The sequence below is a fragment of the Ammospiza caudacuta genome, chromosome 5 (assembly GCF_027887145.1).
Source record: "Ammospiza caudacuta isolate bAmmCau1 chromosome 5, bAmmCau1.pri, whole genome shotgun sequence".
Lineage (NCBI taxonomy): Eukaryota > Metazoa > Chordata > Aves > Passeriformes > Passerellidae > Ammospiza > Ammospiza caudacuta.
Window position 1 is genome coordinate 30,015,246 of NC_080597.1, and position 17,609 is coordinate 30,032,854.

Below are 17,609 nucleotides of genomic sequence, written 5' to 3' on the forward strand. Positions count from 1 at the left end.
GGCGCCCCACAACTCCCCGCGGCCGCCGAGTCTCTCATTTGCATACGGCGCGGCACGTCGCGGCTCGGTTCGGCCCGTAGCAGCGGTTCCGCGGCGCGAAAGGGGACAAGAACCGAACGCAGTGTTGAGGCCACTGTATGCCAGCCAGATGCCGCTTCAGGAGGCGCTCGCCCTGACCTATGGAGTTAGTGCGGAGCCGTGTCCCAGCGGCGCGGGGAGGTTGAGGTCATGCCTTAAACTTATGAGTAAGGAAAATAACGACCCGGGGTGACGCCCGGGTCCTCACTATCAATGTGAGAGGAATTTTTGCGCGGGTACAGGTCGCCCCTGGGTGCCCCGCTTACTTCGCGGGATGCCCGGGTGCCGTGATCTGCCCGACCTCCGTGGCGCTTGTGCCAAGGACAGAACTGCCTTTCCCGGGGCGCTCCCGGGTGGCTCCGCGCTGCTCCGGGAGGCGGCACAGCGCCAGCGCCTCACGAGGGCGCGCCGCGAAGGGAAATGCCAACCGGCCTAAAGAGCAGAAGTGCCTGAACTCTTGTCGCTCTGTTCACTGAGGTGCCTTAAGGGTCTCCAGGAGGCTTAATACAATAAACCACCAACCCAGCCTAATAAATACTTCATGTATTATTCATGCAGGAAGCAATTCCTTTTCTGTTTTTCTGAGGGAGCAATTACACCGTTTAAAATCAAGCTAGCAGTGGAATGGAAATGGTGCCTTGTGCAGCTCGGGCAGCGGTGAGCTCCGAGGCTCCTGCCCTGTCATGACCTGCACGACGGCGGCTCCGGGTCTCACTGCGGGCCCTGGTGCTGCCGCGCCTCCCTCAAGGCGCCCTTATGCAGCACATCACGGCCGCAGCGGCTCCAAAACGCAGCTTTGCTCCCGCCCGCAGCTCTGGCAGGAGGTTCGCTTGCGACCCCTTCTTCTGCCCGCTGTTCCCGTTCTGCCCTTTCCCCAGCACGGAATCCTGAGCTGCAGTAGCCCTGGGGCTTTGCCGTGCGTGCTGCAGCACCCATCGTGTTGCTGTGGAACTGGCGGCCCAAACACATTCCATGAGATCCAGGGGGAAGCTCCTGGACTTCAACAGTGCGGGAGCTGCCAGGGAGGGCTGGGGACGATCACAGAGGAGACATAGCAGCTGCTCGCAGCCACACAGGCTCAGGCCCCCACAGCCCTGATTTCCTGTCAGGAGGCCTTTGTGAGTCTGAAGCCATACCAGCGGTGATGCCAGGTCCCTACTTGGTTGTGCACTGGTGCTTGATCCAGCTCCAGGGTGGCACACGACTGCAGTGCTACAAATACAGCCCTTTTTGTGCTGCCTTTCTGCAGCTGTTGAGGTACTTGATCAAACTAAGGCAATGGGGTTGGAAATGTGTGATATTTGCTTTGCTGTTGCAAAACCAACAGGCGATGTTTGTTTAAGCAAATTCATTTGACTTTAAGAGCAGCTCCAGTGGTTCCAGACTAGAGGGCCACCTAGCCAGTATCCTGTTTCCAGCCTGCAAGGACCCCTGTGGAGGTGGCTTCCAGACACCCCACCAACCTTAGTGCTCTTTGTGCAGCCACGATTCCTTCAGGCAGTACCTCCACTCTCTGCTTCTTCTGCATCCTCCTGTTTGTTTTGCTTCCATCAGCCTAGTTCTTGCAACTGAAGCTGAAGAGTGTATGTGTAGCTGGCACCCACCCTCTCTTCCACCTGTGATCCCTGAAGTCCTCTTTTGTCCAGGTGAAGAATTCCAGGCCTGCTCAGACATTCCTACGGGTGAAGGTGAAGCTCCCTCCCCTCTGCAGGCTTCCACCTTCCCATGTTCAGTCTCTGTGGGAGGCTGACTGGGGGGCATGAGTCATGGTGTTGCGAGAAAGGAAGGGTTTGAACATCAAGATTGTCCTCTCTCTTCCTTTTTCTGACTGTTTTGCTCTTCCTGTAAGACAGAAGCTGTAGCTCAGTTTTCTTCATGGTTTCTTCTCTGAGGTGTGTAAGAGAAGTCGAATATTTGTTCCAGGAAGGGCCTGGGCCCCTGCTTCCCTCCTTGTGGCTGGGAGAGGGGTAAATGTGGGGTAAGCAGCAGCAAAGAGATCTCCCTGAGTGTAGGGGTCTCTACAAAGGGCTCCTTGTCCCAGTGTGCTGGAAAACTTTCAGGCCTGCCAGAGGCAGATTCCCTATGTGTGTCTCCTGAATCTGCTGGGATCCCCACAGCATGGAAGTCAGACCAGAGGAGACCATCTTGCACCAATTTCCTGTAAAATATTACTGGAAAAGCAGGGCACCCGCAATGAAGGAAGGAATGATGAGGAGGACTCCATGGATATCAGAAAGCTAAATAATTACTTTGTTACACTGTATTATTCTATACTATATTACATTCCATCTAAACTGAATCTGCCAAGCACTCAACTGCACAGTATCTCATGACTGACACACACACACGCTTGGCCCTGATAGGCCAAGGAAACAAAACCCCATCACTCTGGGTGAACAATCTCCATATTGCATTCTACTGTGGCACAAACACAGGCACAGCAAGTGAGATAAGAATTGTCTTCCCTTTCTCTGAGGTTCAGGGAATGTGAATCCCAGAATATCCTTGGGAAGAATTGTGCCTTGCTTTTCTCTGTGAAATGTGTCAACAGTGGCAGAAGCACCTGGTTTGTAGTGAGAGGTTAAAAATCCTCTGATTTTAGCAGTTTGTTCTCTTTTTCAGGACTATTGAACCCTAGGCCTTTTAGCCTTCTGAAGACTTTTAAATCAGTCTTTGAAATATAAGGCCTTGCAAGATGAGTATTTTAGCCTACCAAAAATGATGTTAAGGAGAGAAAAATCAAAGGAGAGGACACACCAGAGGAGATGCAGAAGTGATGAGCTTCAGAGATAAAACTGATGCACAGCATAGGATCCAGACAGTTTTAGGGACCTACCAAAAAAATAGGCTAAAAATTTTCTAAGCAGGTAACAAAGAGAGCATGGCAGCTTGCCATATGTGTAGTGTTATACCTGTATAATCACATGGCATTTGGCTCAGGGTCATGCTGAAACTTCTACTTGGCTGTACAACTTACCTCTCATTCACCTTCTATGGCCTGGAAAAATGAAATATTATTGCACTGCTCATCTGAGTCTGCAACATTTTAAAAAGCATGAAAAACCAACAATGGTAGTTCTTTCTTTTTGTGAAAATTGTAGGAAATATGGTACATATGTAATTTTACTTCACCTGTTCTATTCCATAACAGATATTTCCAATAAAGGAAATATTGGAAATACACCTGTAAAAATTGGAAACGCACCTGTATCCCAGCTCATGTTGTCAGTGACCTGCAATATGCTTGGGAAATAATTAATTCCTGAGAGAAGCAGAGCCATTTGCTTGGAGAGAGCTGCACAAAAATTTGCCTTTCTTTCTGGGGGCCCATTGAGAAAATCCCAGGGAGTTTGTGCAGCCAAGGAAACTGATGGATTAGAAAGAAAAACTGGAGAAAAGGACTTGGCAGGTGTTCAGTCTTGAGTGGGTATTGGGTCTTCAAAGAAATAGGAGTTTGTTGTTGTAAAGTTGTTTATTGTATGAATACATCAGTTCTGAAGGTGAAGAGTTTATAGTATTAAAGTTTGTGCTAAAAGCTTTCTGGTATGGAGTCTTGATGTTTTGAGTAGAAGCAGTAGAAGAAGTAGTAGTTAGTAGAAGCAATTAGCACCTTTTTTATCCCAATATAGGGGAAATTTATTCATAAATAATCTAATCGGCTAAAAACACGATTCTAAAACATTCTTTCTACACCTATCCAAGCTTAATTCTATTGTGTGAAAGTAGTGCTAGTTTTTACACAGAATCTACACATACAGTTCTATCTGTTCACACAAACAGTTTTATCTGTTCTATTTAATAATGTAAGCAATGTTCTGCTATGGTTTTGTTATGTCTGGTGCTAAGTTAGTTTTGTGAAAAGTAACACTACTGAACTTTAAACTAGGCTTTATGGTTTTTTACTAGCTAATACAGTTTCTTAAGGCACTTAAGATATATTTCTCCTTACTTAAAATTAAAACTTACACTCCTACTTCATGTCTGTGTGGTTTAATATATTTTAGTTTCTCTAAAGGTTCCAATTCAATTCCTATATTCCTTTCTCTCTCTGAGGGACTCAGGCTTCTATTCCATGCACTCTAACAGCAGGCACACAGCAGAATCTAAAGTCTTTTTTATTTGGTAATTCTCAAGTTGCTCACAGAATACTGTGTCACACCAAATCACATAAACCTGCATTTGCCTCATTGCATTTCCATTATGCCACGGAATACAACTTCTGGATTTCTTCCATCCAGAGCTGTGGCACATGTGTAGCTGAAGGACTTTGGGAGAGGTAAATTGTAAAGATGTGAGGAAGCAGGGGAATGCTAACAGACAGGTGGCCTTTGTGAGGAGACAATTGGAATAGCTTCAATTTTTAATACAGGTTTGTTAATGATGATTTATCCTAGGTGTCCCAAGTGGGGGATGTCTAACTTACTAGCTCTGAAAAGTAGGCAATTCATGGAGGAAAGAAAAGCAGCGTACTACATGGCAGCTCTTTCATCTTCTTATGGCTAAGTAAGTAATTAGCCTGACTCTCAAGTCATTTTCCTTTGGTCCCAGACTACACCTTTCACAATAATTTCTTCCCCACGTTTCATTATGGGCCACAGAAGTGATTCATTTTCCCAGTGCACTGCATCTTTCTTGTCCACATGCTCTAGATGTTTGCTCCTTATCCTCCACTCAGCTTTAACTGGTGGATCCTGGAGAAGCAGCAAACAATAAATTTGGCAGCACTGCAGCAGGAACTGTGTTTGATTTTCAGTTCTTATGTGAATGGCAGCTTCCTGAAAATCAAATAAGAACAATTTTCAAAGCTTTGTAATATTATGCTGATGTATTGTTACATTGCCTCCCTGCCCTCATTCTGTGCAGCTGCTCCACAGGAACTAAGCACTCAAGAACTTCACTGGTCAAAGCTGCTGGTGCTGTTTGAGTGGGACATGCAGGAGACCCCGGGTCACTTTAAAAGTTCTTTTATTTACCAAGTCCTGACTTCTGGATTGTGCCAGTGTCCAGCCCCTGTCTCTATTTCCTCATAGAGAGATCTGCAAGGAGTTTGGTAAGATCAAGCTCTTGGAAAACCCCAGCAAGCTGCAAAAGGAAGAAGCTCCTCTTTGGAAGTTTCATATATCTGTGATATATATGTCACATCTTCCACCAAAAAAAGCCCACTAGAGACTTGTCCATGTGGATAGCAGGTGTCAGGGCTCTGTGCACATCCACAACCTCTGCACACTTTCCTCGGCCTTCCCAGGGGTTTGGCTGCTTGTGTTCAAGGTCAGCTCAGATTTAGCACGACCATATGACCTTGTATTCAACTGATGCAATAACAGCCAAGCTGGCAGAAAGGGTGGTGTGAGAAGGAGTTATGAGAAGCCTCATCTTCACCCACAGACTGGCCAGCAATTGACCCAGGAGCTGAGTGGTGGCTGGGTGCTTGACTGAGCTGTGGTTTGGGATGCCTCTGCCCAGTCTGGCTGGTCCTGACCCAGAGACCAACTTCACAGCTTGGTCTTGACCTGACTGAGCTTGCCCAGTGGTCACTGGTTTGTGGCTTACTCTGATCACCACCACTGGCCCTTTGCTCCTTGCTCCTTGCTTGGGTCCAGTAGGGCTGTGCCTTTGTTGGTAGGGGCATGACCCTGCCTGTCCTGCTGTACTTCTCTTAGTTACATGTACTTGAGAATGTTTTGGGAGTATATGCGCTGGAAGGACCTGGCCTCAAGTGGAAAACAACCTCATGCAGAAGGGAGACCTCTCATGTTTTAAATAACAAGCTGCACAGACAATTGAACCATTGCCCAGCTCCTGGGCTGTATCTTTACTCACTTGAATAATCTGGTCATAAACCATCGAGTTTTGGTGATAGTGTTGCCTGAGCAGCTTCATTACATCTTGCATCATCACCTACAGAACAATCATAGCACAAAGCAGGCTGTTAGCATGTGGTAAGGCAAACACTGGAAATTTTTGTTTCTCATACTGGATCAATCAGTAATGGAGAAGTCACTCATTTCAGGCTTTGGAGGAAGGTCTCATAAAAGCAGCACAGGGCTGGAAAATGCTTTCTGCACCCATATATGTGTTTAATTCAGCTGGCCAATTCAGATATGCAGTGTATGGCTGTGTGTCATGGGACACAGAATAATTTAATTTTGGAAGGCTCCCACAAGGATCCTCAAGTCCAGCTCCCTGCTTCTCCATGGAATAGCTAAACTCTTAGAGAGAAAGACCTGTTTTTTATCCAGTGCTGCTCTCATACCTAGGATTGCTAGAGCTTGGCCCCAGACCTCTCAGCTCAGAAGTTATCCTCAGTATCACTGCTGACATATTTTGAGCAGTGTCCTTAGCAGATACAAAGTTCTAAATGAAATGGCGGGTGCCAATGGCCCTTTTACAGGCCATAAAAGGTGCTTTTACAGGCCTTTTACAGAAACATAAAATACCTTGGTCAAAAGTATTTTTACCTTATTCGAAGCTGGAATGTTAAGAACTTTAAGTATGTCCTCTCTTCTCTGTTGTATATCTTTTTCACAGGCATCAAACACCTTCTGCAGTGCAGAAACAACAACTGATTGCAGCATCAATCACATTGAAACCACAGGTGTAGTGTGCAAAGCTGAGAAAACATCTGCATTAAATTGTAGGGCTGCTAATTGATTGAAACATGTCTTCAATAACAACAACAAACTGTTTCATCGAGCTGCTTGCATGTTGGAGCCCATTCTTCAGCATCTGTGGGGCCTTATCATCACAGTCAATGCTAATGATGGCCTCCTCTCAGTCTTGTCCTTTAAGGTAATACCACTTTGGTGTTTTCCTTTAGATCTCTCCAGCATCACAGCAGTGAGTCAGACATCAAAATGAGGTCTCCCAGCTATCAGTTCAAGCACTAACATAAGGAAAGTGGATTGTTTTCCCACTTGTGCTTAACACCTGTGAGAGATGGGACTAGTATTTGAGTGTGCCCTTCTGAAAGACAGGAGGAAGAAGGTCACTGTCACTTTGATCTCTACAGCATTCCATAGGCCCTGCTGGGCTGGAAAATCAGAGACCCAAACTTAGGCCCCAACCCTGTCTGGTACAGAAATACAAATACTCAAAGGCTGCTATATGGCTGCACCATAATTGATGTGATAAGGATCAGATGGAGAAAATGGACTTGAACAAACCCTGATGGCCTCACTGCCTTCTTCATAGGTCCAGCGGTGGGGCATGGAGCACCTGACTTTCTCCCATTCCTGCAGCCGGAGCATCTCGTATCTCTCCAGCACAGCAGACAAACGCAAGGGGTCATTGATGTCCTCAGAGTGCTGGTGCATGGCCATCGCTTTAGCCAACAGCTTTTGGATTCTAGGTCAAGGAGGATATTAAAAAACATATCTAAGTCACGATGAAATAATGAGCAAATGTAAATATTGTACTTATGAAACTGTTTAATGTTTTCTACAATGCGCTTCTCATTTATATTATATAGCGGGCAAGCAGCTTTTTTGTGGAATGTAGTGCTTTCTCAGCTCAGTTTTGCATGATCATTGTAGGACCTGATCAGAATGCCATCTTGACTATGTCATTGTAGACTGGTTTCTTTTACTCTTTATTTAACTGGTTACCCCAACTGTCTTCTTCCCTTTGCAGAATGTCTTTTTCCCTTTGCAGAATGTCTTCCCTTTGCAGAACAACCCAAGCCATCTCCCAGAGTCAGTTACAAAGAGATGCCGGCAGGTTGAAAGTCTGGAGAGAAGGTGTCTGGGATGTCTGGTCAGAAATAGAGTCCCCAAGGACTGGAGGAAGCAAGAAGCATGTGGCTTTTCAGTGTAGAGACACACACTATGTCTGAAATATGAATAAATGCCTTACCTTCCCTCTAGCATTTTGTTCTTGTCTTTCAGCATCTCAATTTCTTCATTCTCCTCATGCAGTATTTGAATTACCTTTTCAGGAAGTGCTCTGAAACAGATTTGGGAAATCTCTTTATATGTACTTGGACGCTGGCACAACAGTGGACAGGCCCCTGTTGAATAATCTAAGTTCAAGGAAAAAAGCTCTGAGATGGGAAAGTGCAAGAGCATCCAGTAAAACTCCAGGGGAGCTGAACACCTCCCCTAAAAGCTCCCACCCAGAATTTATGCTCAAATCAAGTGGGAAGCTGTTTACATCAGAAGAAATAGAGGTGTGGTTGTGAGGATCATACTGATTTTCCCCTCTTACACTGATTATTAATGTAAAGAATCACAATATTTATTGTGACTATTCAGAAGGTGACATAGAGTACCAACAGTGCCAGACAAATTTCTGTTCTCATTGTCCATCCATCCATAAGGGAATGAAAGAAACAATAAACCACATTGCAATCAGTGGGAAAGTATGCAATAAAGTCTTAAAAAATGCACAACTAAACTTCTCCCCTCCAATTTCTGATCAGCCCATAGGGAAAAGAAATTTAGAGGCCAAAACTTGTCAAGGCTGTTCTTTGCCAGGTGCATGGTATGTGACTCTGTGAGTCAATACCAACCGTTCAAATGAAATACCCAAAGTGTAAGATTTGCACATTACATGGTGCAAATCCAACAGCTTCTGTAAATTGGCTCTGGGTTCCCAGTATAGCCTGGGCAAAATTTGTTTTGCAGAGCCCTCCCTGTGTCTGGCTCATTTTCTGTCCCACCCGCCCTAGTGTGCACCAGCTACAGTTCATTGTCAGAGGCCACACTCAACAGTGTCATTTTTGGTCACTGGACTCTCACATTATGTTATTCTTCAACTTTTTCATGATTTCAAATATTTACTTTATGTTCTTGTCCATCTCTTTGATCATTTCAAACATTTCCTTCATGGTAGAAGCCTGGTCTCCATAGGCTGATAGCTGCTGTGAGGTGCCAGATATATGTCTGAGGAAAAAAAGAAAAGGGAATTCTTATAATGAAGTGGGGTAAGAACACATCCTCAAAAAAAGTACTTTATAATTGCCAGTCCTGTGAGCAGAGGCTTCATGGCTACATCCATGCCAGCAAACGGATCCGAGACAGGACAAAGGGCACACGGGTGCAGATGTGGCACAAGTGAGTCAGCACTCTCCCAGATAATGCCTGATACATCTCAGAGGACTCCACAGGCTGTCTGTCTTAGCCAAGCCTAAACTATTGTAACCTTTTCTACTTTCAGAATTTGCAGCTGCAGCTAGCTCTAAGTTTTCTGTTCTTCCTGTTTCTAAGGCCTGCGTTTAAGGCTTTCTAGAAATCTTACTTTAACTGTTTCCCACACTCAAGGTATGCCAAAACCAAGAGGGTTTGACTAATCATTAGGTCTGGATAAAGTGGGCAAGATACAAGGACAGCTCCTGAAAAACAAACTCAACCCAGACCTGCAGAGAGTGGAGGAACAGCAAATGCAGGTGATTGTTCTGCTAAAAACAACTTTGAAATGTATGGGTTTTTTTTTTAACAGAGGAGTACAAAGCTCTGTGTTCTCAAGGTATTTTTTTTTAATTTATACAACTGCTGTGTCCTGTTTCCTCAGGAGGATCCCAAATATCAACTATTATTAGAGAAACAGTCCCAGATTAAGGTGGTCTTGCAGCCTGGATCTAGGTAGAACAGAGAGCAAGCTCATCCACACAACCAGATGCCAGAGCAAGCCTTAGCATGAGGCTTTACCTTTGGTTTATGCCAAAAAACCTGCTGCCCCTCTCAGTATTACTCCTTCCCACTGAAGCACATTTTGGTTTTGTTTACTTGGATTTATTCCTTTCCAGTTAAATCACTTCGCTTTCAGTCTTTCACTAAAGACACAAGCTTTTTCTTTAAGCTAAACAATCCAATAAAAAATTTACATTTTAGTCCACCTTTCCCTGCAAAATTGATGAGCTCAGAGTCAGAGCCATGAACTCCCAGATCTTGTCACACTCTTTATACTGATATTTCTAGTTTCTGTTCCTCTTGCACCAATTTAAGATCTGCCTCCCACTTTTGAGTTGAACTTGAGCAGAATTTGGGGACAGTAACGATCTCTGTGATGGCTAGAAAAGTTAGAAAGTAGAAAACAGAGCTCTTACTGAATATTTCACAGTCAGAAAATGTTTGCAATTCAGCAACCCTCATTCAACCCTCCAAGAAAATTTGTAGAAATACTCAGACCTAGGAAGATTAAATAAGATTATCCAGAGATATCTCCTCGTGTAACCTACCTGCTGCCTTCTGCAGTTGTCTTTCTGGGATCAGTATCCTCACACTGTCTTTCCAATACCTCTCTTCCTCTGTTGCCAGAAACTTTGTGTGGATGCCATGATTCTGTTCCTCTGGAGCCAGAAATGTTGGGTGTACACCACACTTCTCTGCTGGAGCCAGAATCACTGGGTGTACACCACACATCTTCTTTGCTGGAGCCAGAAATATCAGGTGTATCCGGCACTTCTGCTGTTCTGTAACCAAAACAATTGCCTTTAGGCCACATTTTTCTTTTGCTGGAGCCAGAAACCTTTCATCTGTTTATGCAGAAGAAAAAAGTGTTTGTGGAAATGTGTGGGCAGCACTGAGGACTGTTGATGCTGCTGGGAGTGCAGAAAGCTCCTGATAAGACAGTTCCCTAAAAAAGGCACTTTGCCGCTATAAAAAGCCCTGCCTTTTTTTTTTTTTTTTTCTTTTCTTCCTGGTTTACAGGAAAACGTACAATTTACAGGATGTCTAGAGTCACATCTGTCCAGCCAATAAAATCAGGGGAGATTGCCCTTCTCTCTGCAATATCAGACCTTTCAGTTTCATTTCAGTCCAGTCCCTGTTCATGCCTCTGTGCTCCCAGAGCTGCACACCTCTGCGCTGCAGCGGCCATGGCCAGCCAGTCAGTGTTTGTTGTTGCTATAGATTTTGGCACATCCTACAGCGGGTACTGCTTTTCTCTTGCTTCGGGTACAGACCAAATCCGCCAGGTTTACTGGGGAGCAGAGCATGGGTTAAAGACCCCAAAGACACCTACCAGCATCTTGTTCAACCAGAAGCAGGAGTTCAAATATTTTGGTTATGATGCTGTGATGAAGTACAAGAGCCTGCCCTCCAGCCAAGCTGACAGCTGGTACTTCTTCCAGAACTTCAAGATGCAGCTGTACAACACGGTAGGTGGAAGAGCTACTACTAATGGGGGTTGGGGCTATTCATTTGTTTGAGGGGTGGGGGTTAGAGAATCCATGAAGTAGACTGAGAAAGTCTGGTTGATGAAAATGAATGCAAGTCAGAGAGTATTTTGATGAACAAAAGAAGAAGTTTGTTTTTTTTTTTTTTAATTGTCAGAAGCTTCCCAGGCCTTTCCTTTATGATGTTTTTTGTCTAAAGACGATAAAACGTGACTGCATACATGGGTGAAGGCAAATACCTGTTCCTAATAAAAAGCTGCCCTGTTCCCAAGCTTGACAGAGAAACTGGTCTCCCTCTGGGGACTCCCTACCTTAGTCCTCAACAAGAAACATGGATCAAGCGAAATTTCCAGTAATTCAAAGGAGATCGGCAGTTTTGGGATTGCCTAAAATCTCATCCCATGTTATACAGCTCCCCCTAGCTTGTCTCTCCCTCCCTTGAAATGTTACGCTGAAGCTAATGTAAGGATGTCCAGCTGTCCTTGAAGCCTGCAGTGGCTTTATCAAATTTCTCTCTGAAGGCTCTGTGTTGATTTAGAATAGTTCACAGCTTTATCTGTGTGTGCTTGTTCAGCCAAACACCAGACTACCCTAGGGCTCCTGGGTCCCACAGGGCCTCTCAAGCATAGAATAAGCCAGAGCACAAGGCCAGTCCCAGCAAAAGCCTCAGGTCCTCTCTTTGGTGGATGGGAGGCCTCTTTGAAGATTTTCCTCCCCAGGACAGCTGGGAATGATGTGGTCTGTCACAAGGTTGGTTCTCATTCACTTTCAGCAGGGGCTGGAGGGAGGTTTTAGTTCAGAACTATTTCTCTGCATCTGAGGAGCAAATGGTGAAGAAAAATTTCATTACAGAATTACTCCCAGCTGGCTCTTCAGGATATCCTATAGATATAGGATCCACAGCGTCTTTACAAAATTTGGCCTAGGAGAAACAGCTGAATTAACAACCACATTGACATTTTGCCTTCTGAATCACAGGAGTGGTGGGTAAGCAGTTTGGTAGCTGACCTGTGCCACTTGGACTCAGCCACAGTAGTGAAGCCAGTGCTGGGAGTTTGGTTTGGAGACAGGGGTGTCTGGGTGCCTTAGGTAGTGCAGTGTTGGTGTGAAGGGGACAGGTCCCATACCGACACTGCACCATATGACCCTGGGCCTTTTTTTTGGTAGAATATCACAGCTGGCATGAAGCTGAAAGCCACCAATGGAAAGTTCCTTCCTGCCTTGACAGTCTTTTCCGAAAGCCTGCGCTTCATGAAGGAACATGCTTTGAACACCATCAAGGAGGCCTCTTCCCAAACTGTCTACGACCAGGAGGAGTTCACCTGGGTCATTACTGTCCCGGCCATATGGAGCGCTGCTGCCAAGCAGTTCATGAGACTGGCAGCAAAAGAGGTAAAAGCAGGGGTTACCCCATTTCCTCAAATTACCTTTGGAGCTTCCTTTGCCCAATTGAACCATAGGAGATCCTCAATATGTAAGCAACCTGTATTTCAAATTCCAGCCCATTGTGCCGAGAAATCTTTCACATTGAGGGTGGTGAGGGAGAGGATGTCCCCAAATGGCAGTACAACAGCTTTGCCCTCTCTCCCCACCACCGAGTAGAAGTGAGCCCCACAGAGATCAGCAGTGCAAGAGCCACCACCCTTGCATGAACTGCTAGGGTGAGAACAGGCTCCCTTGCAGGTGGTGTTCATGCAGCAGTAATCTCACCCCCTTTCCTTGACCTGACTCCTCTCTTTTGTGATTTTAGGCAGGAATTATCTCTGATATGCTCTCTAGGAACCTGATCATTGCCTTGGAGCCGGAAGCTGCATCGCTGTGGTGCAAGCAGCTTCCACATGAAGGGTTTATGGCAGACAGCAGTGACAAGAAGAAGTTTGAAGACTCCCCTGGGATCCAGTATATTGTTGTTGACTGTGGAGGTAAAATTTTCCCTGTTCAACAGGTACCATCTTTGCTGGGTGTGATGCATGGCTATTTCACAATAGGTGAAGGTCCCAGAGCTTGGACTCCACTGCTGTGCTTGTCATAAGTTTTAAATGTTATTTCTCACCTAATGAGATCCTGTGAGCAAGCAGAAGAATAGGAGGGAAGAACAGGGTTGTGTCTCACACTGAAGAGCACTGGCCAGACAGTCAAACACGAGGCCCTGCCCTCGCAGCAAATCTGCCAGCACGGTGTCCCAGCATCAGCCACCGGCTCTTGTGTAGCCTAAGCTCACAGCCTCCTCTCCAGAAGCAACTGTAGTTAGTGCCCAGTCAAGTGACCAAAGAGAAGAGCTAGCAGGCACTGGAGAGTAAATCATTAAGAATATTTGATGAAGCACTTTGCAGTAATTTCTCTAGATTCCTGAGGTTTTTTGGTGTGATGAGAATTTTCTGCCAAGAGCAGTCCGGTGCTTGTGAACAAATACCGAAAAGGCATCAAGAGGACCACAAGTTCCTGAGAGTCTTCTCACCACTGCTCAAGAGTCAACCACCTATGTGAGGAGGCCAGGCTCGCTTTGTGATCAGACAGGAGATTGGCTTGTTCAGTGAGCAAGCTGGAGCATTCAGCTCTTATCAGAAATAACTGTAGACCAGAAATAACTGTCGTGAGACCAGGCTTTTAAACAAAAGTGCAGAAATTTAAGAAATCTAGAGAAGCACAGGCAATAGCAGAAGGGCAAGGATGAGGAAAGAAAGCAGGAGAAAAGCACATCTGTGAATAGGGAATTCAGAAGATAAGACTGAATTCCGTGGAAACTCGTGCACTTTAAAGCAAACAGCACAATTAATTTGAGTCTCTGTCTCTGTGTGTATGTTTGCACGTGTAGGTGGCACCATAGACATCACAGTACACGAGATCCAAGAAAACCATTCCCTAAAGGAGCTACATAAGGCAAGTGGAGGTGGATGGGGAGGCAACAGAGTGGATGAAAACTTCACCAATTTCCTCAAGGAAATATTCAATGATGGTGTATGGGATGAATATGTGAAGAAGTACCCTACTGAATTACAAAATATGATGTACAACTTCAGCTTACAGAAATGCTCTGCTAGTAGGGAGGCAGTCTACATACGCTGCTACTACAACCTGACCAGAGTGGCAGAGTTCAAGAAGGACATTTCCCAATTCTTTAAAAATGCAGCAGGAGCTGTGTGGTGTGATGGGACAATCATGATTACATATGAGAAAATGAAGAGCTTGTTTGACTACAGTATCAACAATATAATTTTTGCTTTGAGGGAAATTCTTTGCAGACCTGAGATGGACAAAGTCCAGTACATTTTACTTGTGGGAGGCTTTGCATGCAGCATTATCCTGCGAGATGCAGTGAGGCAGGCCTTTAGCAGCAAGTATCATATCCTTTGTCCCATGGAGGCCCAGGCAGCCATTGCAAAAGGGGCTGTTTTATTTGGAGTTAATCCACACATCATTACCTCAAGAATCAGCTGTAGGACATATGGCTTAAGAGTAGGTAAGAAATTTGATGAGGCTATCCATGATGCCCGTAAACGGAAGGTCTCGAAAGCTGGTGACTTTATTTATTGCACAGATCTCTTCTATAAACTGGTGGAAATTGGGGAGTCAGTGGACATAGACGAAGCTGCGCACTATGATTTCTTTCCAATTGAACCAGATCAAACAGGGGTAACCTTTGCTTTCTATTGTACAAAAAAACAGAATGCTCAGTATGTGGATGAGGAAGGGATGGAACTGCTTGGCTCCTGTGTAGTGCCATCACCAGCCACATGGCTGGGGTTAAAGCGCAGGCTGAAAATTGAGATTCAGTTTGGGCTCACTGAATTTAAAGCCACATGTACTGATGTTACTTCCCAAGAAAGTCGGACAGTTATAATAGATTTTTTATCTTATAATTACTCATCATATTGAACAGATCTTAGATGCCTTTTCCAACCATTATGATTCTGACAATTCTATGACTTTTACCATAGAGGAGACAATTGGACCAGTAAGTTCATCATTCAACTTTCTTTTTACGCAGTAAAACTACTAGTCTGATTCTCTGGTTCCTTCCATTCCTCACATTCCTCCTTCCATTCCTTACCCTTTCAGTACAACACTTTATTTTCTCTTCCTCTGTATCTGACAGCAGGTTTTCCTGCTGGTTTATCTCATGCCCTTTTAGCTTGTGTCTCTGAACACAATAGTCCATACCATCAATACAGTCATCTGTGACCTACCTGTGTTTGATGGAAAGCCTCTGGACTGGTGTCTAACTTCCACATAAAGCAGCCCATAGATGTTTATTTTAGCCTGATGTCTTCTTGCAGCTACATTTTCTCTTTCTCTGACATCAGAGTCCAGGTTTAATTCTGCTGGGGGTGATATTTAGTGGATTTCTGTTTTCTTCAGAATATGATTTATATAAACTCTATGTAATTAAAGCTCCAGTGTCCCAGACAAAGGAGTTGAGTGAACCAGTCTAGGGGCTTGTGTCCAAAACCCGTGGGAGTCCTGTTTCCATTAAATGATTGGGTGGTTCAATCTCATCAATTGAGCAGATATAAATGTCAGTTGTAACATTACAGATATGAATAGTGCACATGCTGCTGCCTGATGCTTCTGTGCAGCCCTGGTACTCTGAATCTCTGATTTGAGCATGATATTTTCTATATCTGTTAAAGCTGATCTCTTTCCTCCTGCCTGCAGCACCTGTGCACAAGTTGAGCACTGTGGAGGCTTCATGAGCCTAAATTTGTCCACAAAAAGGATGCAGTCCTGGAGCGTGCTGTGTCTGGCTGAGGTGCAGTGAACTTTCTTCATAGCAACCCTGATGTTGGTGTGTGGTTTGGGTCCAGAATGATGCTGATAGCACACTGATGGTTTGGGGTGGGCTGGTGTTGCAGTGTGATGCCATTTCCTGTTTTAGCTATCCCAGCCGTTTCCCAGGTGTGGCAATACCTTCTCCCTTCCCCTCCCACTTCCCCCCTTGCTAAGTGCTGTCAGTCAATCTTAACATTCCAGCAAGGGCGTGGTCTGGTTGGTGCAGTTCAAAAGATGCCCCTCAGCCCTGGGGTCATTGGCCTGTCTAGGTGTCATTGTCCCCTGAGTCTTCCCCCACTCCCACCTGGTTGGTGGCTCACCTACCCCTTCCCCTCCCCCTTTCCCCAGGCTTAAAAGGACACTGAGACCATGCGGTCGGGATTCTGCTGCAGCTGTTACAAGATTCAGATGTCTGTGACCCTGGAATAAAACTCTGGATTAAACCCTGCGGCAGAATCCGTCTCCTTTTCCTCTTCACCTCGCCTAAAGCCCTTCCACCAGTGGTAACATTGAGTCCTTGCAAGCCTGGACTTGTGCCAAGTGCCCAGCTGCAACATCCAGCCAGCCAAAGGTGTCTCTGAGGTGAAATACCACAGCTGCTGCCTTTGGTCCAGCAGCAAGGGTCGGACGAGCCCAGGGATGTTCCATCTGGTAATGGGATCTTATTCCAGTAGGCTGGGGTTTGTGGAGTTGGCTTTCTTCCCCTTTACCGAGGATGTAGTTTCTCTGCTGAACACCAGCCTCCACCAATGCCAATTCTTGGTTTGCTGGATACAGTGCAAGAAAACTCAGCCCTGTCATCCTTATTAGTTGAATGATCACGTTAGAGTCACTGCTGGCCATGTACTGAATGGTGTTAATCGTGAGAGCAGCACTCAGAGGACTAACCTACACATATGCTATGCCGTATGATATATAAAAGTGAAATGATTTTGAAATTTTAAATGTTAAATTTAAAATGTTTAAGCGTGCAATAAAAATATTCACAACAGACACCTGTGTGCATTTCTACCAGGTCAGGTGGTACCACTCAGAACACTTCATAAGGGCTGTTCTGGGGGCTAGGTCCCAAGAAGCTGAGTAATCCTGCTTTTTGTTACTCTTTGCATTTGGTATTTTCACCAGTGGAAAGCCCAACACGGCTCCACCCGAGATCACCAAGACCCTGGAATGGGAAGAGAAGTATGGTCTGGGACAGTGGCAGTGGGGAAAGCTTTTCCCACCCATGTGCTAGGTGGGCTTTGGGATTCAGACATTGACACCAACAGTTATGACTGCAGCTCCTAGTTTTGTTTGTTTTGACAAGCTGATTATGTTGATAACCTCAGACACTGAGCATGAGCAGATGCAGGTGTTTGTCCTTTCTGTGAAAGCAGCACTGTGGCAGGGTCTTGGGCTAAGCATCCCTGAAACCTGGCAATGTGAGGGGCTCCACCCTCAGCCTGACACCACCATGGGAGTTGGGAAAAGAGTTACTTCTGCCCCTGGCAGCCATCCTCTGAAACAGGTGTGTCTGCTGAGCTGGGGATCAATCCCGCTGAACAACAAATAGGGTGTTTATGCTAAAAATCACAGAATCACAGATGCCCAAGTTTCAAGGATAAGAAAAGACTCTGAGGTTTGCAGTGCCTGTAACCAGGACATCAAT

At 45.4% G+C, this 17,609-nt stretch overlaps 2 protein-coding genes and 1 non-coding gene across 4 annotated transcripts; 2 read left to right on the top strand and 1 right to left on the bottom strand.

Annotated features, from left to right (window-relative positions):
- The first annotated feature begins 228 nt into the window (after positions 1-228).
- LOC131558434 (U12 minor spliceosomal RNA) lies at positions 229-377 on the top strand. Its single transcript, XR_009274816.1, has one exon. It is a non-coding gene; the product is annotated as a U12 minor spliceosomal RNA (small nuclear RNA).
- A 3,041-nt stretch (positions 378-3,418) lies between these two features.
- Positions 3,419-10,578, bottom strand: LOC131558100 (uncharacterized). Of its 2 annotated transcripts, none has more exons than XM_058805707.1 (7): positions 10,253-10,578; positions 8,856-8,957; positions 7,930-8,019; positions 7,242-7,422; positions 6,537-6,620; positions 5,899-5,976; positions 3,419-4,853 (listed from the first exon to the last, which is right to left on the bottom strand). In XM_058805707.1, the coding sequence occupies exons 1-7, from the start codon at positions 10,516-10,518 to the stop codon at positions 4,602-4,604; spliced, it is 1,053 nt and encodes a 350-aa protein (XP_058661690.1). In that variant the 5' UTR covers positions 10,519-10,578; the 3' UTR covers positions 3,419-4,601. The 2 variants fall into 2 exon arrangements, with proteins under 2 accessions (XP_058661690.1, XP_058661691.1); XM_058805708.1 differs by having other exon boundaries at positions 8,814-8,957.
- A 313-nt stretch (positions 10,579-10,891) lies between these two features.
- On the top strand, positions 10,892-16,938 carry LOC131558063 (heat shock 70 kDa protein 12A-like). The gene is made up of 4 exons (XM_058805631.1): positions 10,892-11,173; positions 12,359-12,583; positions 12,942-13,113; positions 14,007-16,938. Exons 1-4 carry the CDS (start codon positions 10,892-10,894, stop codon positions 15,065-15,067), a joined length of 1,740 nt encoding a protein of 579 aa, XP_058661614.1. The 3' UTR covers positions 15,068-16,938.
- Positions 16,939-17,609: the final 671 nt, after the last annotated feature.

What these genes read in the sequence shown, in the direction of transcription:
- LOC131558100 (XM_058805707.1), bottom strand. Translation starts at nt 10,518, where the DNA reads ATGTGGCCTAAAGGCAATTGTTTTGGTTACAGAACAGCAGAAGTGCCG. An exon ending in GAGATGGACAAGAACATAAA is followed by an intron (nt 8,020 to 8,855) that starts GTAAATATTTGA and finishes AATCTGTTTCAG; the next exon opens with AGCACTTCCTGAAAAGGTAA. An exon ending in AACAAAATGCTAGAGGGAAG is followed by an intron (nt 7,423 to 7,929) that starts GTAAGGCATTTA and finishes TCCTTGACCTAG; the next exon opens with AATCCAAAAGCTGTTGGCTA.
- LOC131558063 (XM_058805631.1), top strand. Translation starts at nt 10,892, where the DNA reads ATGGCCAGCCAGTCAGTGTTTGTTGTTGCTATAGATTTTGGCACATCC. An exon ending in AGATGCAGCTGTACAACACG is followed by an intron (nt 11,174 to 12,358) that starts GTAGGTGGAAGA and finishes TTTTTTTGGTAG; the next exon opens with AATATCACAGCTGGCATGAA. An exon ending in TGAGACTGGCAGCAAAAGAG is followed by an intron (nt 12,584 to 12,941) that starts GTAAAAGCAGGG and finishes TTGTGATTTTAG; the next exon opens with GCAGGAATTATCTCTGATAT.